Source organism: Vipera berus, assembly GCF_964194415.1.
Source record: "Vipera berus genome assembly, chromosome: 1".
NCBI classification, from domain to species: Eukaryota; Metazoa; Chordata; class Lepidosauria; order Squamata; family Viperidae; genus Vipera; species Vipera berus.
In genome coordinates, this window is record NC_138202.1 from 306,851,357 (window position 1) to 306,877,473 (window position 26,117).

The window sequence follows — 26,117 nt, forward strand, 5'->3', positions numbered from 1 at the left end:
ATGCGAATACATATACTGGAAAGCATGAGAGAAGAGAGTCCTAGTCCTGTTTTGTTTTCCCTTTTTTATGGGATAGAAGTGACAATGGAGCAGGAGTCTGATCAGATTAATTTCCTTTCATGTAGTTTCAAACTGCTTTGTTGGGAATTAAAGTGTGGAAATGCTGGTGATGTGCCAGTGCTTGTAGTCTTTTGGAAATTAGAACAACTAAGGATTACACAAGAATTTAAAGGCATTTTGTCACTGTTCCTTTTTTCTTCTTTCTTAACAGATCATTTCTGGTATGGAGAAAGAATGGGAATGTGGTAGGAAAATACAAAAGACTTACAAATAGGAGACATTATTGTCTACACATCCTGTATAATTCTGAACTTTTAGCTAGGCATGGTATTTCAAGCATCATTTAGCAGCACACACAGCAGAAGACATTTACTATATATTCTGTGGAATTTACATATTTTATATTCTTATTTTTCACTCAATAAACAGTCAGCAAATCATTAATACTTTGTTGGAGAGGACATGTTTTGTATGGAGAATGACCATAAACTCGATAATGTCTGGGATTATAATAATTAATTATTCCTTCTTGTGTACACTATTATATCACATATGAAATTGTTTAACATTTTACTGCATTTTCCAGGCATAACGGTACTTTTAAAAATATAAACAAATTAATAAAGAAGCTATCAATGGCAACTTATCTTATATAATCAATCATTATATGTCAAGTATTGGAAACTGTATGCCTCTCAATACTAGTTGTAAGGAAATACATTAAGAGGCTGTGCATATACTCATGGTCTACTGTAAACTTCCAAAGGCATTCAATCAATCTCAGTAGGGAAAGAATGCTAGACAGACTACAGATTGTTCCAGACAGGGGTACAAATCTAATAATGGGTGACCACAATAAGTCGTATCTGATTGTGATTATTACTGAATTATTCCTGTATTCATGGTGTTCCATTCACTGATGATGAAATAACATTTTAAGCAGAAATGGCCCCTATAGAAGCTATAGCATATGACTACATTGTGTTTTAAGGAGCCGTCTGTGTTCCCATTGGTGGTTGGTTACCAGACCTGCATTGCAAAAAACTGAAATGATCCTAATTTTTATAACTGTATTATAAGGGATGCTTAGTTTGATGTTTTTTCCCAGGCCCTCCTATAACTTTACTATGGTGGGATGATGGCATGGGACTAACATAAAGAGTAGTATTTAAATCAGCCTAAGGAGCTTGAAAGGCAAATGAGGTTTTGTCACATAAATGCTAGCAATTTTCTCCCTGTGTATGTTTGTGTTTAAGAAGGGATGTATTTTTAAGTGCAATACTCAGGAACAGGATGATATTCTGAGTAATTGGCAGTTAAGTGAGTACTGATTGGCTCATGATTCTCTGTGTTCAGTTACAGGCCTGAAAAGGCAAGTACTAACTGGCTTTAATTTTTAGTGTGCTCTGTATACTTAAAAAGGATAAACATTCCCATGCTCTAAGCCTCTCAGTGTCTACAATCAAACCAACCTGGATCAGCCTAGCTTGGAATGGAATCAGAGAACTTGGAAGACAAGAGAGGTTGGTTCCTGAGTACTGTAATATGATCTAGCACTGCTTGTCCTACTGTAGTTGGCAGGACAAACTGAGCAAATCAACCTGATGAATAAAAACATACATGCAGTTTCTTATCCCCACCCCGTGGTTAAAAAGCATACCTTAGGCTAATGGTGTTAAGTAAATCTAGAATGGATGCCATCTATTAATTGATTGAATTTATATTCTGTCTTTCCTCTAGGAACTCAAGGCCAAATGTTCCACAACTGGCAGCTTTTGAATTTACACAACGCAGTATGTATTAAGTAAGCTTTTTACCCTATTTAAAGAACAGAGTGATTTAGTAGGGGGTGACAGTAGCACAAAGTAGTGTCTGCGTGTGTAGGGGGGGGGGGAAATATGGTACTATATTATGCTTTAATATGTTGTGCAAACTGTCCTATTATAGAACTATTTAATTTTTAAAGAGAAAGTAAACATAGCTGAGTCTGCCTATCTGCCCTACAAAAAGGTCCATATTGTTAAGGGTCCATATTGTTAAGCTTTTACCAATGTGTTTTAAATATTGTTATTTTTTTCTTAAAGATTACAATAATTCTCCAATACCCCACACCCTGATTTTTTTTCTCTTTTGAAAATAAATGGTTAAAGTTGTTTTCTACAGCTAGGCCAGGCTTGATAAGAGGCTTGATCTAACCTGTCAAATGAGTAGTACTGTTTTGATTGTACGGATGGTGACAAAGGGGGGAAAAGTTTTTCTTCCGCTACTTTGGAAAAGCTACGTAACCCACATTCTTTTACAAACATCACCGCACAACATCTCGATATTTTATCTACCGAGTACAAAAGAACGGGCTGAGGCCATTTTTAAGAGAGGAGCCATGTCAGTCTGGGCTCGTTAAAAACAAAGGAGTTGAACCACGGGACTTTTTATTATTCAGGAAAGAGATCTTCAATTGAATCTGGATAATACAGAAGGACGTTCAAAATCTGAAACCACGCAGCCTCAGAAAAAGAATATATATATATATATATATATATATATATATATATATATATATATATATATATATATATATATATATATATATATATATATATATATATATATATATATATATATATATATATATATATATATATATATATATATATATATATATATATATATATATATATATATATATATATATATATATTTATTTTAGAGATCCAAGTGAGCGTACCATTTATTGGTACATCTACCTGCAGCCTTTCCCTACTCCCTATATGGACATCTGAAGCGAGTCAAGCCGAATCATCACCAGGAAGTCCCCTCCCCCGGCAGGTGTTATGACAAAAGCTCTCTGAGTCGGGGGTCTGCGCCCGCCCAGCGGGGTGGTGCTGTCGAGACCGTCCCGAGCTCCTCCGCCGCCGTACCCCGAAGCCTACCCCAGGCGGCGGCGGCGGAAGTGAGTGAAGGGGCAGTATAGGAATTTCCTGTGACGTCCCGGCCCAGACTCCATTAGGCTGCAGCTAGGCAGAAGAGCCTCAAACCGACCAGCGAGTGGAGAGGAGCGGGCTGGGTGCCTGGGCTGCCAGGCGGGGGCTGTTTCGGGCCGCGTTCCCCGGCAGGTCCATAGAAAGGGTAGCAGCAGCTGCTGCTGTCTAAGAGCCCCGGGGAGAGGAGCAGCTCCCCGTTCCTTACCCCGCCACCTCCCCCATCCCACCCTACCCCTCCTCCCCTTCCTCACTCCCCCCCCCCGGCTTCCCACCACGGCCGCTCTCGGCGAGGAAACTCTGGCCTCCGCTTCCTCCTCCTCCGACTCGGACACCGGCGGAGCCTCCCCGCCCCCGCGGAAGAAAGCGCGGGCTTCCCCGGCGGCGGCGGCGGAGGGAGCAGGAGAGCCCGGGGCTTCCGCGGGCAGAGCAGGCCTCACCTCGTCTTCGTCCCCCTCGCTCTCCTGCGGGCTTGCCCCCCCGGCTGCCACCCCCCTCAGAGCCAGCGGCAGCGCCATGCAGGCCAACGGAGCAGGAGGGGGTCAGCAGCAACAGCCGCCGCCGCCGTCGTCGTCGTCGTCACAGGGTCCGGATCTGGGCTGCCTCAACGCCCAAAACGGCGAGGCCTCGTCGGGATTGACCGCCGGAGAGCAGTTAGCTCACGCCAATGGGTTGCTGCCGTCGGCCAACAACGGCGACGGTGGCGGCGGACCGAGTGTCAATAATGGGGTCTCGGCCCCCGGCGGGTCCGCGCTTGAGATGGGGGGAGGCAGCGGCGTCGGCAGCAGCGCCCTGAAGAAGAAGAAGCGCCTTTCGCAATCCGATGAGGACGTGATCCGGCTCATCGGGCAGCACCTCCACGGGTTGGGACTCAAGTAAGTGGGGCGACTGTGAGTTGCAGTGCATCCCGGCTCCCAAAGAAACCTGAGGAATGTGTGTGTGGGGGGGGAGATCGTCCGGAGGATGACTTCGCCCACCATGTTGTACTTCCAGCCCCCTTTCCTCGCGTTGCCTTTGGGAAGGGGGGGGGGAGGGAGGTTTTGAGAGGAGGTGGATGATGTTCCTCTTGTTAATATCTGTTTTCGTAGGAAGCAACATCGGATGGTTGTTTGGCGAGAATATGGATCTAGGTTTGTGTTGATGAGAACAATAACTGACAGACTTGTTTATTATTAAGATCAATTATATGCCTAAGGGGCGGGGGGGGGAGCCAACCTTTTGTATGTTGATTTATACTTCTCCGATGGAGAGGATTTTTGTTCATAATTAGTATGTTACAGTTTAATATCAAAGACAGAAACGTGAGGGCTAAAAGTAAAAACAGTGACTGTAGAGTTGAAGGCAAGTGAGACGACAGGGCCTATTTTTCAGGCCTAGTCCAATGTGAACTTCGTTTTAAGAGAACCGGTAAAAATTTCTGTGAGACCCAACAGCACTTTATTTAAAGACAAGTAAAATTCAGAGATTATATTGGTAAACTAGCATTTAAATACAATAGTGTATGAAAAATTTTCAGATGGGTCTAATACAGAAGTGTTTTAGATTACAGCAAAATAGCCTACACATACAGATAGATGTTCTATAATTTTAAGCTAACATTTTAAACTGTAAATTGATAGTATTAAAATTGAACTTGAATATACCTATGTTTAACCCCCTTGGAATGTACATAAAATTAATGTCATCTATGTTGACTCTTATGTAGCTTGCAGCACTGCAGTACTTTGAGCTGAGTAATAGGCATGCACTGGAATGGGGGAAGGGTGAAAAGCAAATAAACATACTTCATCAGTAATTTGAATTACTAAAACAAACCTGAGAGTAGTATAATAGCAACTGGTTTAATGTTGAGAATATATGAATAGTGTATCCTTGGAAAACTAAGGTCTTTATAAGGTGAAAACTTGGAACCACTACAGGAATGAGCTGATATTAACTTAGAACACAGAATAAATGTGATTGACACAAGTCAAGTTCATAGTAAGAGGCAAACGTTTTGATGGTTATAGAGTTTAACACAGGGAAAACAGCACTTTTCATTTTAAATAATTGGGGAAGTAATAATGTAAATTTATGGATTATTAAGTAAAGTATTTCCTGACAGAAAATATTTCTTTATCATGACAATAGTAGAAAAATATGTCATATTTCTTAGAATGTATTGAAAAAGCCCAGACAATTTTTGTTACATTTTTAAAATATGCTGGACTAAGGCTACACTGGATGGCTTATCTGTAAAAATAAGAATAAAGACTGGTCAACTTTTTAAGAACACTATGCCTCTCTCTCACAGCCAGACTGTTGATCTTCTCATGCAAGAGTCAGGATGTCGTTTAGAACACCCTTCTGCCACCAAATTCCGCAATCATGTCATGGAAGGAGAATGGGATAAGGTAATAAAAGAAGCATAAGGTTACCTAATTGTAACATTGATTGCAACCTTATGCATAGTATCTTAAAAGTAAAGCCAATCTGTTCATTACAGTGAGGCTTAATTCTGAGTCTAGGTTATTAATTTATAGATAATACAGTATATTTCACCAACTTTGGTTTACCTTTTTTATTTCTCTTAACTGTTTTTAATATTACATTTTGTAGGCTGAGAACGACCTGAATGAACTGAAGCCATTGGTGCATTCTTCTAATGCAATTGTGGTAAGAGAGGCTCTTCACCAAACTTTAGATATAAATAATATATTTTAACAGTTTAAGTTGAGATATGCATGCTTAGTTATATATGTAAATCAAGAGCAATATATTTTTCAATTTTCAATTTAAAAAATGAAAAAGCTTATGCTTAGTATGCAAACTTCCTGATGTAACAATGTAGCTAAACATTATATTTATTTATTTATTTTATTGGATTTGTATACCGCCCTATTCCCGTAGGACTCAGGGCGGTTTACAGGGCAGTTAAAACCATGAATATAAAAAATTAAAAACAAATAAAACAAATTCAAGCCCCAAGAGTAAATCTAAAACCCAGTTAAATTAACAACCCCACAGTCTGGACCAAACAGATCGAAGAGCCAGGTTTTCAGGTCCCGGCGAAATGAGCGAAGGTCGGGGGCAGTCCTAAGTTCTGTGGGTAGTTGGTTCCATAGGGCAGGCGCACCCACAGAGAACGCCCTTCCCCTGGGAATAACCCGCCGGCATTCATTAACCGGCGGTACCCTGAGAAGGCCCTCAGGGTATATATCTATCTATCTATCTATCTATCTATCTATCTATCTATCTATCTATCTATCTATCTATATCTATCTATATCTATCTATCTTTGGGATGTTGCTTAACTTGCAGCTAAATAATAAATACTGATTTTACATTTTACTTTCTAGTGAAATCATTGGTGTGTGAAGTTTAGAGGCATGGCTATTGTACAAGCTTGGCATATTTGCACAGTTACCTGGAATGTCATCTTGCTTTTCACTTAAAGCAATAAAGTTATCACTTTAGTGATTACTGAGGGCTATAATACGTAGAATTATGTCTCACTTTTGTAATTAATAGCATTTTAAAGAGACACTAAAAATATTTCTACCACACCTCATTTCTTGATATGTTTTTGTTTTGGGCTTACATTTGATAAAAGTGTAGCATATTTTCCTCTGATTCAAATGGAAAATAGCCCTGTTTCTAAAAACAGGAATTTACTGATTGATGTCTGCTTAGCTTTCTTGTGGTTTCTTTATTATCAAAAGGATACTTTTCCTGTTCTTTGCACCTTCCCCCTTCACTGAGGAAGTGGTGTGCAAAACACATGTTTTGCTACATTTACTCTTCACTGTGAAAGTATGTATTGTTTTACTCAATCTGAAGGCTAATCAAAAATCTTTCCTTGCAACCCTAACCCTACGAATAGATAGATGATAATGTAAATGTAGTATACAAAAAAGGATAAGTATTGTACTAAAAAGTGAAGAGGTCATTTAAGGCCTAATAGAAAATGACAACGTATACTTTTTGTAGAACACTGTTTTTTGTAAAAGTTAAAATAGTTCTGTATGAATTGATATCCTTTCAGTATTTTGAGCATCATCTTGTTTTTGGATACCAGATAATGTTGAATTACATGTCCCTTTACTCTTATATATTGAATGGAAAGTATTAGTCTTATAATTTATCTATCTGTAGATCTTTGTTCAGGAGGCTGTAGGGAGCAATGTTATTTATATAAGTATACACAGGCTAATTTGCTAAAGGTATATTGAGCTATACTCAAATTGTCTTCTGTTGTAAATGGAATAAAACATTCTTAAGGTTCTTGAGTAGATGAAATAAATATATTTCAAATATTTCTATATAAGAAGACTAATAATTTATACTTACCTGGCAGGGGAGATAACGTGATCATGAAGACTAATAATTTATAATCATTCTATAAGATATTGGTGTGTAAAATACAATTGATTCATAAGTAATTAAAACTAAAATCTGGAGGTACCTTGAGAATCTTTCTTCAGCGCCCTTCAGTTGATTTATAATAATGGAAACAGCAGTATTGCCTGGAACAGTCATGTTCATCTTCATGCCTAAATTGCTGTATTGTGTGAAATGGGAAGACTTAAAATCATGTCCATTTAATTATTTTCCTGAATGTATTAATTTGATTTATTTTGCTTATATTCATGTTACACTCTGAAACATGTTGCAGGAAAGTAGCTCGGTAACTTGTGAAGTACTACTCTATGGGAAGTGATAACCTGTTTTGTTAAAGGAACTCAACTGTTGTTTTTTAAAAAAAAACCATTTAGAATGTTTACAAGAATCCTTGTTTGGGCAACTAATTCTAAATTTTGGTTTAGGCGAGTATTTATTAGGAAAATAGTTGATTCTTTAAGTGAACCTTGGAACTAATTTATGGGGGGCCCTGTATGACATAAGAGATGGAAGTAAAGTGATGGAAGATTTCTCTGATTTGTGGGGGCTGAGTAAAACTTGACATTTTGGATATTATTTTACAATATTTATATTGGATTATGTTATAAACAGTCTAAAGTAAAGTTTTGTACCTGCTAATTGAAAGGTAGTATCTCTTATAAAGGGACGTGGTAGCTCAGTGGGTTAGGACTCTGAGCTTGTCGATCAGAAGGTCGGCAGTTGCAGGTTGAATCCCGAGTGCCGCGTAACAGAGTGAGCGCCTGTTACTCGTCCTAGCTTCTGCCAACCTAGCAGTTCGAAAGCACATAAAAATGCAAGTAGAAAAATAGGGACCACTACGGTGGGAAGGTAACAGCGTTCTGTGCGCCTTTGGCGTCTAGTCATGCTGGCCACATGACCACAGTTAGTTGTCCACTCTTTGAGTGCATTTAGTCAGTGCTTTTTTTGTAAAAGAAAAAGGTGCCAGAACTCACACATGTCATACAACCCGCCTTGCCTACCCTACAAGGTTCCATCCAAAAAAGGTGCCGGAACTCCGTTCTGAGCATTCTATGACAAAAAAAGCCCTGCATTTAGTAGAGAATAATGTATCAATTATAATCTTACATAAATTCATTTTTGTACGGTTTCCTAGCATCTTGTTTCATAAGAGTATTGAAGATTTAGGGATGTGCAAAATGCTTCAGAGGTGAACCATTTTGAATTCACAAATCACATTTCAAGTATGAAATAGCTATTTATCATGAGTATAGAACAAGCTGTTATAGGAATGTTCTATACACATAGTGTTTAAACCACTATGTTATGGACACAGGATATTTCTTAAGAAGTTGAAACACCCCAATTTTCTATCCAGAATGGTGCTTTTAATTTGGAATAGTTCAATTTGAAATCTTTTACATATTTTTAAGAAACTAGCCAGATAAAACCACAAGTCATCATGCTAATAGCATTGAAAACCAGGGTTCCTCAAGGCAATCCACAAGTAAAGCATGCAGTCATTATTACTCTGACATTGCTTGGTATCTATTATTTATATCTAATATTTAGTTTATTGCCATGTCAGTATTTTTAGTCCTGATATACTTAACAAGCCCTTTTAGGACTGCAGAACTTAGGTTGGATGAATGAGGTAGAGCACAATGACGAACCCCAGTGACATTTCTCTATTCTTCCGTCCATCTATTTTGATGAGACCTGCAGGAGCTCGCCAAGATGGTTTCTTAAAGGGTCCACTTGTAGCATTGTTACCATATTTTATATGCTTTTCTTTTAAGACACGGCATGCGACACTGGGGAGGAGGCACAACACACCTAGCATTGCCATGTCACAGAAAAGTAATGAGATCAATAAAATTTGGTTTCCCTTGACAATTTTTAAACGGAACTCATCAGTAAGGGCCACAACTATAGTTTGGTAGTCATACATAAACATGTATGCTTCTAGAGAAAATGCCTTCCTTTAGTGATTAGGTATATTTCATAAAAAAAATCCAGCTGGCAGCTCTTCACAATTTTATTCACAAATTGCTATCAACACAAGCTATTTCTTAATATAGCTCTCCAAACAGTCCTTTAATATCTGCCTTTGGACTTCTTGTGGGAGAGTTGATTTGGTTCTTCTGCATTCTTTAGAGCAGCTGCTGCAAAATTATTGTTGTGAACATGTTTTGCAATGCATTTGTCTTAGTTTTTGGAGTATGGAAGTCTTTTGCTAAGAAATATGTAAAATCAGTTCTTCATTGTTATGATGAGATCCTTTTAAGCTGTTTTATCTTGGATTCATTTGCGCTATGAATGGCAAGGCTGGTAAACATTTGAAATTATTTGTAGGGCTGATATTTGTAAATATATAGCAATGTTTGCATTCTCTGATATATCAGATATTTCATAGGAAAGATTGCTCTATGAGTACACGAGTCCCAAATTAAAGAATTATTGTGACTATTGCCTAACATTCATCAGTTTATTTCCTGTAAATGCTGTAATGGATTGAGGTCCCCTGGTTGAAGTGATTGAACCATATTAATGAAAGATACTTTCTCAGATATATGAAAAGAGTTCAGTATGTTTTGCATTAGTTTATTGCTGTTTTTATTACAAACTATTTGTGCCTATTTCTGTGTGATGGGAGTTTATTTTTGTGACTAAAGTGATATGCTAGATTTTGTAGCATGTGTGATGTTGAAACAATACTGTCAGAAAGCTCTGAAATAGTAGATAGTGATCATAATATTAAAAATGGTGCAGGTGGACCTCTGTCAGAATATTGTATTTTGAGGATGGATCCAACTGATCAGACAAGTTAATGCAGTTAGTTTACCAGCTGTTTCTTTAGCAGTACTGAATATGTGCACTTACAAAGATAGAACAGTAAGAATAATACCTGCCTATTTAATTCTGTTAAACTACCAAAATATTTTTGTTCAGCTATGCAAATTCCAAAGTTACAGAACCACCCTGTGACAGGAAAAAGAGTATGATGGTATGCTAATCTAAAATATCCTATAGATGCTATCTTCGGGATCTTCAAAGCAGGAGCTATTCTAATAATGATGCTTCAGTTGGACATCCAAGCTTTGCAAGCAAGGCAAGCACACAAAATACAAACCTAATCCCAAGCATAGGAACTTTATACTTATAAAATTATAAATGTTATAAATAACAAAATAAAAATACTAACATTGGGGGGTCCTTTAATGCCTACTTTCATGATTAGGTTCTAGCCAAATAAAAAGTACTCTCCGGACTAGAAACATATTCCTCAAATCATCAGAATTGTGGGACAGTGTTCTGCTCATATTTTGTTTACATGGAAACTCTTCTTGCTCAAATATACGTATATCGTTCTTGCACAAATCTCTTTTGTCACCTCATTCTGTAAGATATTTATTTTTCTGCTGCTAAAGTATGAACGGTTACCAGATCTATTAACTTTTATTTCTACTAGCAAGTAGAATATATAATCAATTATATTTATGATTACCTCTTAGAACTCTTTAAAAACCTAAGAAAAGAATTAATCTTATTTTTTAAAAAAAATTAAAGAAAACTTTTTTACTATCTTGTAGATAAGTTATATCTTTATAATTCCATAAAATATTCTAAACCCACTATTAATCTTTCAGATGTAGTCATTTGGGCAATTGAAATAATTTTTAAAAGCATTTATGTTTTAGGATACTGTTCTACAAAATGTTGTAGACATAGATATGACTTATAAATAAATGGTGCAAGTATGTTTAGGGTGTGTTGCGAAAGAAGCAGGGCAGAAAAGTCCGTTGTCAAATATAATTTGTTCTAGTTGTTCATTCACACGTGCGTCATAGCAATTGCTTTTTATATTCCATAATAGCACTTTCACTTGTGGAGTGTGCCTCTTTAGTAAGCACTGGAGACTTTGTTAGGAAGAGCACAGTTCTTCCAGATAAGTTATCTATTTTAAATAGATAGATGAAAGGGTTACATTGTGAAAAAGATTTGTAAGTGAAAATTTATTTTCCTTCTCTTTATTTATGGTTGTAAGATATATTAATGAGGTATGCAGTCTCAAATAATTAGATTCTGTAAACAATTATGAATTGTTATGGCAAAAAGTACAAAAGGAGATTGATAGTTGGAAAAAATTACAATTGTCTTGGTTGGGGAGAATAGCAGCCGTGAAGATGAATGTCTTACCAAAATTTTTATTTTTGTTCCAAATGATACCAATACTTAAGAAAGACGCAAATTTAAATGAGTGGCAAAAAGGTATTAATAAATTTATCTGGGCAGGGAAAAGACCAAGAGTAAAGCTTAAAATAATGCAAGATGCACGTGAGAGGGGGGGTTTGAAGATGCCCAATTTGAGATTATATTATGATGCAGTTGTGTTATCAACAATTAGTGATTGGTTCAATTTAACGGATGAAAGAATATTGAATATTGAGGGGTATGATTTATTGTATGGATGGCATGTGTATTTATTTTATGACAAAAAGGTGGATAATATTTTTAAGACATATCTTAAGGAACGCTTTGCTCCGAGTTTGGAAAAAGTACCAATATATATTAAATAATAAAATACCTATATGGGTAATACCTAGACATGCAATAGGAAATATAAATGTGGAGCAGAAACAAGATGTGATTACCTATCAAGAACTTCTTAGGATGGAAGGGAATATTTTGAAACTGAAACCTTTAAATGTTTTAAAGGAATAAAAGATAGTACAGACTTGGTTTCAGTTTATACAATTACAAGCTAGATGGATAGAAGATCAGAAAATTGGTATAGTAAAAGCTGATGAAAATTTGATAAAGCAAATTAGAGATCAAAGTCAATCGCATATAAAAAGGTTATATAATGCTCTTATAGAGATTGATTCAGAATCGGAGTTAGTTAAAGATTGTATGATAAAATGGGCTCAGAATATTCAAGAGCCCATAATGATGGATACTTGGGAAAAAATTGGGTTAGAAATGTAAAATTTACGGAAGCACAAAACCTAAGAGAGAATTTTACAAGATGTTTTATAGATGGCATTTAGATCCTAAAAAGTTAGCATGTATGTATCCAAATCAACCACCTAAGTGTTGGAGATGTAGTGAAGAGGCCTTTTGGATAAAAATATGGTGGATTTTTCAGAAAGTTTTTAAGAAAAAAATAAGATTTACTCCGCAGCTATTCTTATTGGGGATTACTTTGGATTGTACTGTTATAGAAACTAAATTAATGTTACACTTAATAACGGCAGCCAGACTGTTGGTGGCGCAACATTGGAAGAAAGAAGATTTACCTACAATAGAACAATGGATACTTAAAGTAATGGACCTAGCTGAAATGGCAAAAGTTTCAGCATATTTGAAAGAACAGTCACAAGAAAAATATATTTTGGAATGGAAAAGATGGATTGATTATATTCAGAACAAATATGGGACTAAAAAGTTTCAAATAGCATATGAATAATTTTTACAATTATAGAAGTGTTTATTATAATTACTTTAGTTTTGTTATAAGGGAGTTAAAGGGTGGAAGGTTTGTTAACGTTGTAATAGATATTTAGCATATGTTTGCATAAGATTGCTATATGTAATACCCTGTATTCTGCTTTGGGAAGTCCGGGGGGGGGGAAGGGGGGAGGGTTGATGGGGAGGGAGGGTTTATTATTAAAAATATTGTAAAACTTTTCAATAAAAAAATAATAATTAGATTCTGCAATGGAACAATTAATATCTTCTTTTCCATTATGTACGAGACAGAGAATATCAGTGTAGATGTTTCATTATGTAAATGTTTGTGAAACTATGAGTAATATATTTAATTGTGATTTTATAATGTAAGCTGCCCTGGAAAGACTTTGTTATGAAGGGTGGTGTTCACATTTGAATAAACAAACATGTTGGCCTACTTCTTGCATAACATCATGATATTTTTGTTTGCTTTTGGCTTAGAATAACATGTGAACTCATTATTGTGTAGCATGATGTATAAATCAGTTTACTATAACTTTCAACAAGCCAAAGCTAAAAAATTCTGGTTAGTGGTATTAAAAATAATAACTTTTTTTAAAAAAATTTTTACTTTAAACTTGGTTTAATAGCTTGATCATATAAATGAAAATTGGAAAAAAGCTATAATTTACATGAATGCAAATTTAAGTGAATGTCATAGTCTTTCCTGAAGTTTAAGTTTAAAAATAGGTGATAGAAGTCTATGGGGAGCCTACAGAATGAAAAAATGGCAGGCACACAATACTACCATATTTCTTCAAGATTCTTCAGTATTTTGTTTGGAAATTTGAGATAATGTGGGAGTACTATCAGAAAAGGCTTCTGGATGGCTGTCCTATTCATAGAACTGTTGTGGGAGATAGAACCAGTTAAAAAAGCACTTCTGTAATGATATCTCTTCCTTGTAGGCCCCTATTTCTCATTAAGACTTCCCCCTGATATTCTTGCTTATTTTTGTTCTTTCCCTAGGCTGATGAACCTATTTCCAAGCAAAGCCACACATACCCCACCATTATTTTATTTTCTAAAAAATCTAATGGGTCTCATTTGGCACCCAAAAACATTCTCTTAAAGAAATTCTTGGTGTTGAACACTGGGTCTTTGCAGCATGACAACTTCCCATTTTTAATAATATTTGTTTTAACTGGTAAAATAGGCAAGGGAAAGGGCCTGCCAGGTACCAAACAAGTTGTTTGTATTGACATTGGTGCTTCTGAGTACCACTTTAGGAATCTCAATCCTAAATAAGTCTTTTAATTTATGTTTTGGAATATTTTCCCAGACAGTAAAACAAAATTTTGTCTGGCATATCGTGATACCAGTAGACAACATGGCAACTGTAACATCTATAGAAAAATGTCCACATACTCGCCAGATTAAATGAAAAGTAAATTTTAAAATTTTCAGAGTAAACAGCCTCAAGAAATTGCTAAATCTTATCAAATTTCTTTGTTTCCACTCAACAATGTGGAATTTTCCAGGTTGAGATTTATTGATCTTTCAAGCTTGGGGCAAATTATTTTATTTTACCAGACTCCAAAGGTACCTATTTTTTTGACAGTAAATAGACATTATTTTTCTTAATTCAGAATCCGAACTTTCCAAAAATCCTAGTTGTGATTCTCAGAATCCTCCCAAAATTTGCCACCTATTTATAATTGAAAGTGGTACTCGAAATTCAGGTGAAACCACTGTATGAAATAATTTTTCACTTCTGCTTTAATTTGGGTTATGTTTTTATTACTTTTTAATCTCTTATCCTGGTGGTTTGTACTAAAAAAATGTCTCAAGCGATATTTTAACACGGGCAATAACAATGCAAACTGTTAGCTTCCACTTTCTGCATTGTATTGTCAGCTGATATAGTTTGTGAACCAATTCGTTTTTGTTTTTTCATCTTTGTGACCTAGCTATAGATTGCTACTTTACCTTATTTCCCTAAAGAGAAGCAAGCTTTATAAAAGATTTGGGACAAGTTGTTAGGATTCAAGTCGTTTCTAGTTGATGTGTGAGTTACTTTTTTTTCTTCCATTTAATCACGTTGTCTCAGAGACTGCCTGGACAGAACACTGCAGTTTTCTGAGAGAAAGTGGCTGGTCCAAGATTCCCCAGCTAGCTGTGTGGCAAAGGCAGTACAGTCCTAGAAATCAGGTCGCCCAATTTCTAGACTACTATCTTAAGCGCTTTTCACAATGAAATTTCTCCAGCCTGACGGTTTTTGCTCTGCTTTTCTAATTATTTGGCTTCCTGGTTGGAGATCATGTTTTTATATCACTATTAATTGTAAAGGTATGTTGTGATGCATTAGATAATTTTTAAATTATATTATTCATATTAGATCCAACATGGTATTCTATGCCAGGACTATAAAAAATCAAACATGATTTATAATTAATACTGAATTTATCATAAAATATAAAACTTAACAATCAAATACATATTTTTGTGTGGGTCTTTCATTAAAAAGCTGTAAATAATTCTCCAAAGTGGAAAAGCTAGGTGGCAAATATAGTACAGCCAAAGGTTTCAAAAAATCATGCTTTTTATAGAAACTGTGAAAATTCTTAGTATAGATTTCTATATAAATTCTGGAGCAGGAATTCATTAAAATATCAACCATATACTATATATAGTTAATCCTCACTTAACAATGGTAAATTGAGATTATTATTATTTCTGTCACCAAACTATGTGGTCATAAAACATGATGTCACCTAATGGCACAACTTAGCAACAGAAATTCTGCACTTCCAGTTGTTGACGTTAAGTGACCATTGCGGTCATTAAGTGAGAACAGAACGTGGTTGCTTTATGCAATCTGCTGGCTTCCCCATTGATTTTGTTTGCCAGAAACCAGTAAAAAAGGCCACAAATGATGATCACATGACTGCAGGATATTGCAACATTTTAGTTGCGAACTAGGTATCCAGATCATGATCATGTAACTGTGGGGATGCTGCAGTTTCCGTAAGTATGATGATAGCTTGTAACTACAACTTATTCAGCATGGTCGTAAATTTGAATGGTTGCAAAATAAATGGTGGTTAACTGAGAACCTACCTGTAGCTTCAGTAAATATTTGTATGAAAAACAGTATTGTGCAGTTCTTCATTCCTTGTGGAAAGCACGGAAGCCATTGTCATTCACAAGCAGTTTTATTCCCTTTCTAATATTGAAGACATTTTACCATTTTAGAATAGCACCTCACAACCATTATAATACAGGCATACTTTGACACTCAACTGCTTCAAAACTCGTCAGATTTGGTATTCAGCACATTTTGAAGCAGAAATCTTGTCCCGACACTTGACACATAAGGAAGAACTTGCTGACATCGGCTGCCTCGTGACACGCTATTTCTTCTGGCCGAAACAGTGGGTCACATGGTAAGTCATGTGGTTTTCTTGGTACCCGTCATTTTTAGTATTCGTCATGTCTTCTGGAATGAATTGCCGACGAGTATCAGGGTATCACTGATATAATAGATGATACAGTTAAAGTCATTTGTACAAGTTTTTAATTTTAATTTTTAAAACATTTAAACTTGTGATCATGTGAAAGGAAAGAGTGTGGTATGAGTCACATGGAGACATCTATTAGTACTATTACTACTGCCATTGCTACATCTCCTTGGAATGTTGTTATACAGGTTTCTCCCATATACGTAGCTGGAATTGGTGGGTTTGAAGTCATACTATTGTTTCCTGTTTATAATTTCTGTTCTTCCTAAACAAATGTACAAAATGATTGCTTTAGCAATTAAACTTTGTTGTTGTTAGTTGCGAAGTCGTGTCCGACCCATCGTGACCCTATGGACAGGCCTTCCTGTCCTCTACCATCTTCTGGAGTCCATTTAAGCTCACGCCTACTGCTTCAGTGACTCCATCCAGCCACCTCATTCTCTGTCGTCCCCTTCTTCTATTGCCCTCAATCTTTCCCAGCATTAGGCTCTTCTCCAGTGAGTCCTTCCTTCTCATTAGGTGGCCAAAGTATTTGAGTTTTAGCTTCAGGATCTGGCCTTCTAAAGAGCATTCAGGGTTGATCTCCTCTAGGACTGACCGGTTTGATCGCCTTGCAGTCCAAGGGACTCGCAGGAGTCTTCTCCAGCACCATAGTTCAAAGGCTTCAATTCTTTGGCGCTCAGCCTTTCTTATGGTCCAGCTTTCACTGCCATACATTGCAACTGGGAAGACCATAGCCTTGACTATACGCACTTTTGTTGACAGGGTGATGTCTCTGCTTTTTAGTGTGCTGTCTAGATTTGCCATGGCTTTCCTCCCCAGGAGCAAGCGTCTTTTAATTTCTTGGCTACAGTCCCCATCTGCAGTGATCTTGGAGCCCAGGAAAATAAAATCTGTCACTACCTCCATTTCTTCCCCATCTATTTGCCAGGAATTGAGAGGGGTGGATGCCATGATCTTGGTTTTCTTAATGTTTAGTTTCAACCCAGGTTTTGCACTCTCCTTCTTCACTCGCAACAAGAGGCTCTTTAGTTCCTCTTCACTTTCTGCCTTTAGAGTGGTATCATCTGCATATCTTAGGTTGTTGATGTTTCTTCCGGCAATCTTAATTCCAACTTTTGATTCATCTAGCCCTGCCTTTCTCATGATGTGCTCTGCATATAAGTTAAATAGGCAAGGCGACAGTATACAGCCTTGCCCGACTCCTTTTCCAATTTTGAACCAATCAGTGGTTCCGTGTCCAGTTCTCACTGTTGCTTCTTGGCCTGCATATAGGTTTCTCAAGAGACAAATAAGATGGTCTGGTATGCCCATCTCTTTAAGGACTTGCCACAGTTTGTTATGATCCACACAATCAAAGGCTTTAGCATAGTCAATGAAGCAGAAGTAGATGTTTTTCTGGAACTCTCTAGCTTTCTCCATGATCCAGCGTATGTTAGCAATTTGATCTCTAGTTCCTCTGCCTCTTCGAAATCCTGTCTGTACTTCTGGTAGTTCTTGATCCACATACTGCTGGAGTCTAGCTTGTAGAATTTTAAGCATAACTTTACTAGCATGAGAAATGAGTGCAATGGTGCGATAGTTTGAACATTCTTTGGCACTGCCTTTCTTTGGAATTGGAATGTAAACTGATCTTTTCCAATCCTGTGGCCACTGTTGAGTTTTTCAAATTTGCTGGCAAATTGAGTGTAACACTTTTACTGCATCGTCTTTTAAGATTTTGAATAGCTCAGCTGGAATACTGTCACCTCCACTAGCTTTGTTGTTGCTCAGCTTTTCTAAGGCCCACTTCACTTCACATTCTAGGATGTCTGGCTCGAGGTCAGTGACCAACTCATTGTGATTATCAGAGACGTTAAGCTCATTCTTGTATACTTCTTCTGTGTAATTTTGCCTCCTCTTCTTAATCTCTTCTGCCTCTGTTAGGTCCCTGCCATTTTGGTCCTTTATCATGCCCATTTTTGCATGAAACCTTCCCTTCATCTCTCCAATTTTCTTGAAAAGATCTCTGGTCCTCCCTATTCTATTGTTTTCTTCTATTTCTTTGCATTGTTCATTTAAGAAGGCATTCTTATCTCTTCTAGCTATTCTTTGGAATTCTGCATTTAATTGGGCATATCTTTCTTAATTAAACTTTACTTACAAATAATTAAAAGCTTTAATGCTGTCAAGGGGTATATTATAAACCTCTGGTCCCATAACCACTTGAAGACATAGCATTTGTAAAATATGAACTTCTATGACTCAAGCAGGCTAAGGAAAATTATTTATTGGACTTGTAAAGTGGTTAGATGGCAAGATGGTGAACAAAGCAAAAGCTGAGATAGGGAGAACAATAAAAAAATGGGGGAAAACATCTAAAATTGTGACATGGCTTATATAGTCGTACCTAGTAGAAATTGGTTGAAATATGGGGGATGAAAATGTGTAGATGTTAATACTGTTTCATGTATCAAAATTATTGTACAGTGAGCTAGAGTGATTATACTTTCTCAGGTATGGAATGTAATATGCTAATTTTCTTTTGAGTTAGTAATCAAGTAGTGTTTATTAACAGACATTCACAAAAAGAAAACTTCCTGATCATAGGAGTTTTTGAATGTTAGAGTAACATGCCTTTTCCAAACGTAGCACACAGTTACTTTGAAATAGAGTCTGCTTATGATTACTCAGCAGTGACTTATATTTGAGTTTAGTAATATTTCCAAGATTTAGCCGTAACCTTGATACAGGATCTAATACTCCTGATATGGACCCTTTTTCAGAATAAAGCTTCTTTGTGTATCAGAATTAATTCCTTTTCATTTAATAAAGAGATGTACCTGGTGATTGAGGAGCTGCAAGATTTTGGTATTTACAACTGTATTTAGAAGCAAATAATATGTTGCATTATTATTAGGGCTATGTAACACTTAGTATTCAATTCCAAATGACTGCTTTGGACCATGCGGGAATATGAACTTTTTTTCTGTTTTTTACAAGTTTCATTTGGAATTCAAAGCGCTGTATAGGTCTTCCATACAGATTTGCATAGGTTTGGGCAAAAGCTATGTATGTTTCCATTATAAAAATACAATGTAAATCTGACTGAAATAAGAGAAACTTAACCTTTGAAGACATACTGTTTCTCATCATTTAGAAACTTTCTTTTGTATGTGCATTTGTGTTTGGAGGAGGAAAAAATGCCTTATGCACATTTAAAAGCACGGGTTCTTTATCAATACTAAGGTATGAGAGGGGGATGTTTAAAAATTTTACCCCATCGGTTATGGTTTTTTTGTAACAAAATGGAGCCTTTTTTCATTCATAAAGCAATTGCATCATGAAACAGAAACTTATGCTGAAGTTATGTGTTGCTGCTGTTGTTGTCTTTCTGGGCTTCCCAATAGCTAAGAGGATCCTCTTAAACAATACATCTGACACAGGATCTGGAGACTTGTTTTGTTTTACTGATTTAGTAACTTTCATTATCAAAGGTGCTTTTTTCTGGAGGCAACTGGACTTTCTTGTTTTTCTCATCCAAGAAGCTTCTTCATCTCTGATTTATACTCCTTGCAGACAATTGGTCATTTGCATTCTTTTAGCAAGGCCTTGAAGCTACTGGAAGTTTATCTGCATTGTCAGGGTCACCTGAGTAGTGCAAATGGGTGTAGAGCCATTCTTGGAACTGTTGAAAGGACTGTGTTGTAGACTGGAGATAGATGGTGTCATATCCCTCCCCCTCCGTTGAGAGAGGGCTGTTTAATTTTGACATAGATGGCTTCAGTTTACCATATCTCTTCCCTGAAGTCTGATTTTATGCTTATTGGTAATATTTTAAAATGAGCTTATATTAAGATCAGTTTGCAGAGGAACATGCAATATGAGCCAATAAATATTATTGGTCATAGATAATTAGAAATTGGACAAAGATAATTCAGGCTCCCATCACTCTTTAATTTGAATGACATCTAACAAATTAAATATAAATCAGTGCATCTGAGGCTTTTCAAACCACCCATTTGTCATGAAAGTGTACCTATTTCTACCTTTAAAGGGCAAAGTAAAAAGGTGAATCTTGTTTAGGTATATCTTGTTTAAGTTCAAATGTTTTCTGAAATTTCAGCCTTTTCTCTCCCTCCCCCCCCCCCCGATCATTTGCTTTTTGTCATGTCAGAAGATGAAGTTTTTGCTGCTGCAACAAAAATATCTAGAATATCTGGAGGATGGTAAAGTTTTGGAGGCACTTCAAGTTCTGCGTGGTGAGTTGACACCGCTGAAGTACAACACAGAGCGCATTCACATCCTTAGTGGGTAAGTGTTTTAGACTGAAAATTATGCGTACTTGAATTTAGACCTACATAGTTGAATGCGCAGCATAGGGCAAGTTTGTGAAGATGCCTAGGAAGCGAATTTACCCAGTTATTTGGGAATAATTTGATCCTGTTGCACCCAAGAAAATAGGCAGGGCCTTTTGGACTAGTGCCTCCGGTGAATTAGATCCATGTCCCTCTTGGCTGGCCGAGGCTGCTTAGGAGGTCACAGTTTCCAAGTGATGGTGAATTCATCCCTGATGGAGGAATGTTTCTAGCCCTCTTCTCAAGAAGCCATTACTAGACTTTACCATTCTGGATAATTTTTGTCCAGACTTCCACCTTCTCTTTTTAGGGAAGGTGGTTGAAAAAGTGATAGGCTTGCAAATCCAGAGGATCCTACATGAAACAGATTATTTGGATCCCTTTCAGTTGATTTCAGGCTGGGATATGGGACAGAAACGGCATTGGTCACACTTTTGGATGATTTCTGGTAGGAATGGGATGTGGGTTGTGCACCCATCCTTGCTATTTTTGACAGCTTTTGATACTATAAACCATGGTATCCTTGGTCCAACTTAGGGAGTTGGAAGTAGGGGCCACAATTTTGTGCTGGTTCACCTCCTTCCTCCGAAACCAGTCCCAGGTGTATTGGTAGGGTGCGAGAAGTCCAGCCACAGCTTCTTTTTTGTGGGATTCTGCAGGATGCAATGCTCTCTCCATTTCCATGTACATGAAACCACTAGGAGAGATCAATCATCACGACAAGATGAGGTATGATCAGTATGCTGATAGTACTCAGTTATACATCTTCATCCTGGGTGAATTAAGTAATCCTGTGAAAGTTTTTTGTGGTGCTTAGAGACTCTGAGGCCTGGATAGTGAAGAACAGGCTTCAGCTGAACCTTGGAGAGAGAAAATGGCTATGGGTAGGGGGCTCCTCAATATTCAGGGATTTATCATATTTGGTCTTCAGTGAGGTTGCACTCATTGCCCAGTGAGTAATCTGGGGGTCCTCCTGGATTTATGATTTCTATTTGAGGTGCAGGTGGGGTGGGTGGGATTTGCTTAGCTTCATGTTGTGCACCAGTTGTGTCCCTTCCTAGACCAGGAGGCCCTTGTTTGGATCACTCACATGGATTACATACTTGAACCCCCATTTGAGTTCTATATTTTTAAAATACTTTAAACAGTTACTTAACCGATAAATGTATTTGAACATTACATATTGAACTTTTTCCTCATATATTAAAGTGTGCTTAGGATTCAGACTCCTGTGTTAAACAGCTCCTTAACTAAATCAGTCCCTTGAGCATTGATTCATATAAATTCAGTATATAGTTCCAGAACTCCTAATACTTGTGTTTCTTTCAATATACAGATATCTGATGTGTAGTCATCCAGAAGACTTGCGCACTAAAGCAGAATGGGAAGGAAAAGGAACAACGTCTAGATCTAAACTTTTGGACAAGCTCCAAAGTAAGAAAAAAATATTTTCAAAAGGACACATATATCCCTGTTTAGATTTCCAGGATATTTCATTCTGAACAGACAAATTTTGATCTGAAACTATAAATTCATGAGATGATTTGTACCTGTGAAGGAGGAGGTGGTGTGATAGACTACAGTGAAGTGGCAGTTTCCCAGGAAGGAGGAAGCATATTCTAAGGAGGGGGGTGGGACGAAGCAAGAGGCAATGCAGTCTAGAGCTGGATCAGAGAAAGAGGAAGAGAGTGAGGATAGTTATTCCCTAAAATCTCCCAAAGTATACCTGTTAGATGAGAATTGTATAGATTTAGTTTAGCAAGTTTCTGACTTGGTGTGTGCAAATGAAGAACTGAGCTTTGAATGGATTGTTCTAATCCAGGGCTTTTCAACCAGTGGTACGGGTACCACCTGTGGTACATTGGCACCTGGCAGGTGGTACGTGACCATCCTAGAAAAGTGGTAGCGGGGGAGGGGAATGAGCTGCACCAGTGGCAGCACTGCACAAGCCTGAGCGAGAGATGGCTGGAGCTGCAGGGCTGTCAGGGTTCAGCGAAAGGGCCAGGATCAGCGCTTCTTCGGGGCTGTCAGGGCTCAGTGCAAGCACCAGGATCAGCGCCAGGCTCCAGCTGGAGCTCGGCGCTGATCCTGGCACTTCTGCTGAGCGCAGAAGAAGCACCGATCAGCTGGAATGTTGCAGCATCTCCAGGGTCTTGTGATTTACATTCAGATGCTTGGCAACTGATTCATATTTATGATGGTCACAGTGTCCCAGGGTCATGTGAAGTGACCAAAACCTGCTACAACCACCCAGCCGGGGGGGGGGGAATAAAAACCAAACAAAGCCCACCCCACCCCCACCCCCAATCGTCAACAGAAATGCTCACAATGAAAACGTCGGACAGGAGGAAGAGTGCTGCCGGGCGGGCAGGCAGGTGTCTTGCTCGGCTGTGGCTTGGAGGACACTTTTTTCAGTGCCATTGTAACTTCGAACAGTTACTAAGCGAACTGTTGTAAGTCGAGGACTACCTGTATTTCGTAACTTTTTTCCTTTTTTGGGGGGGGTCATCTAGGTTTTTGACACCTTGCTAGGCGACTGGTGGTACTCGGATGTTGCCATATCCTAAATGGTACAATGGGTGAAAAGGTTGAAAAGCCCTGTTCTAATCTACATCATTCTTGGGCTGGGCCTGACAATTAATTATTGTTAGGCAGTTTTCACTTCAGTACTCATAAAGACAGAGTAGAACTAACTAGGTGCTATGCTATCAAATTAGGGGTTATTTTTTCCATTAGAATGGAGAAATGCATACTTTTGCTTCTCTGAGATATTCCCACTTTTACAATCCCTAAATCTGTTTTCGAGAGTTGGGAGATTTAGGGGCAGATTGGGATGTATTAGAGACTAAAGGGCGCAGTGAAGAAGAAAAGGCCCATTATGTGAACAGAACCTTACTTACAGAATGATACTTAATTTGTCAGCTGGGAGTCTTTGGTTTAAACAAGTTAGACAAATATGTGGAAAATGTACTTCACAAATTTGTTTTTTTAATGAATTGATTGCACTGAAATTGCCTTTTTATTTATTTAAGCTTACCTACCCCCATCAGTGATGCTCCCCCCAAGGCGTCTGCAGAATCTGCTACGTCAGGCCGTAGAGCTACAACGGGACCGGTGCCTCTATCACAATACTAAACTTGATAATAATCTAGAATCTGTATCACTACTCATAGACCATGTTTGCAATAGGTAAGAGATTTTTTTTTATTTTAAGGGCAATGGTAATATCTTTTAATGCAACAAAATTACTTTTAATTTTAAATAATTAAAAGTAATTAAATTTAGTTTTAGTGTTTTAATTTATATTCAACAATTTAAAAATTAAACGTATATTTTTATTTGAGTATGTAATGTGGAGGGAAAATATTTTACCTAGCCCGTTTACTTCTTGAAGAGTCTTGCATTTTTACAAATGTATTGAGGATCAGCTTGAAAACACAATAATCAAGATGTAGAATTATATAGGCTTTGTATCCTGATTTACTGACCATAAGATATTTGTTAGCCACATTTATGTGAAGTAGTTAAGCATGTCTGAATTCTGCCTTTTGCAGAATAGTGGTCTCCTGTAATATTAAGTTAGAAGCGAGTTTCACTTAATGGAGCTTACTTCCATCAAACAATATGTGAAAGACTGCAGAAAAAGATTTCAGTTTTTTTAAAAAAAGGAGAATGGTAACATGAATGACAGTTAACATTTATTATGCATTATGTTAAATCCTATTGAACTCAGGAAGATCCAGGCAGCCTTGCTGTATGCAGGATTGCAAGAACAAATTCCTCTACCAGATTTTAAAGTGGTAAGCTAGAAATGAAGCTTGGAGGACAAGGCTTTATTTCAGAAATTCTTAATTTTTAAAATATATTTAAGAATTCTTTCTATAAATCTGAAAAATTATAAAAATAAATCTTTGAGGCTAGTTTTGCAGTGAGGTTTGAGTCTGATCAATAGAGAGATGCAAAACATTTGAAAAACCACTCTGCAAAGTGTAGACATCAAAGCATCAGACCTTTTCTCTGGTCATATTTGCATGCACAATTGCTTTGTTTTGCAGTCTCAGCAGTTGCATTGACAGACATGCACAGACAATCTGCGAAAGCCCCCAAAGTTTTTGCTTCAGCCTTTCTGGACCATGCAGCTGCCTCAGTGCTTCAAGGAGGGGTGTTTTACTCATGCCAACATGGTTTGCAAAGTGTTCTTTCAAATGCATTGGACAACCGTGCTGATCAAAACTGAGGCCATACTTGTCTTCATATTTTCAAGGTGTTGATTTAGAGCTCATGTCAGGAGTCATGACTTGAGGTGAAGATAGGAAGGTTTATAATAATATACTCATATGCATTTTCACCAACTGATTTTGAAAGTTGGTTATATTTTAAAACTAATTTATCTTGCATCATGGGAGCTATCTTTGAAACAACTAAAGTTTCATGTCCCTTTGGATCCTGGTCATATTTGGCAGTCCCCATATCCATCTCTGCACAAAGAGATAGTATGACAAGTAGGAAATAATAAGATAGGAGAACTGTACATTTGATAAGAAGCATTTATAATGTGTTTTTCCTTTTTGTGTATGATCATTTTCCTGATGCTGATACGGATATTTATAATGGTGAGAGAATATTTGTGAACCTTTAGTACCATCTGCAATCCTGTAGTATTTGGCCTACAGTGTAATAAAAGCTTCATCTAAGGGCAACAGAGATGTTAATTAAACAAATATAGCATACAATAATATCATATCTTCACTGAACACATTGAACTGATATTCACTATTATGGGAAGAACATGTAAAATTCTAATATAAATCAGCTCTCAAGTGGATCAGTGATATTGATTGATTAGATTTATAGGGCCATCCAACTGGAACAATATGACTGAGTATCATACAACAAAACGTCTAATCAGTGAGATTATCAGATGTGATTTTGAACAGCTTCCTCATTAAACATACACATACACACATAGACATGAAATTGTGGGCCTTTAAGTGGGCAGTTTATGCAAGATAGCTTAATAATGGGCAATATATTTATATATTTATTCTGTAGTTCCTATAGCTGCCCCATCTCAATCAATTCCAAAACTATAAAAACAACAATAAAAAGCATTTTAAAAACAGTAAAAATGTCCTTCCAAAATGATGTGCAAGATTGTTTAGCTGGTACAAGAAACATTGGGCTGAAGTCATTATTGCTAAAGGAAATGCCACCAGTTATTAAATCTGATGTATTGCATACTTTTTTCAGCAAAGATTATGAAGTTGGCTTAGTATGTTCAGTGGAAATATACCATATCCTTTCTTATGCATTGTTTAATTAAACTCTTTTTACTGATTAATAAGAAACTCAGTTCAGTTTGTAGGTTACAGTCTGCAAGGTGATGGATTGTTCTAAAAGTTCACAAA

At 37.2% G+C, this 26,117-nt stretch overlaps 1 protein-coding gene across 2 annotated transcripts in view; it reads left to right on the top strand.

Moving 5' to 3' along the window:
* Positions 1 to 3,337: 3,337 nt before the first annotated feature.
* The window catches only part of WDR26 (WD repeat domain 26), a 42,330-nt gene continuing 19,550 nt past the window's right edge, over positions 3,338 to 26,117 (top strand). For both annotated transcript variants that reach the window (XM_081313757.1, XM_081313758.1), the window contains exons 1-6: positions 3,338 to 3,913; positions 5,332 to 5,431; positions 5,637 to 5,693; positions 20,529 to 20,665; positions 22,046 to 22,143; positions 23,742 to 23,898. In XM_081313757.1, coding sequence (XP_081169883.1) covers positions 3,555 to 3,913; positions 5,332 to 5,431; positions 5,637 to 5,693; positions 20,529 to 20,665; positions 22,046 to 22,143; positions 23,742 to 23,898 — 908 coding nt within the window. In that variant the 5' untranslated portion in view covers positions 3,338 to 3,554. The remainder of the gene's footprint in view (positions 3,914 to 5,331; positions 5,432 to 5,636; positions 5,694 to 20,528; positions 20,666 to 22,045; positions 22,144 to 23,741; positions 23,899 to 26,117) is intronic.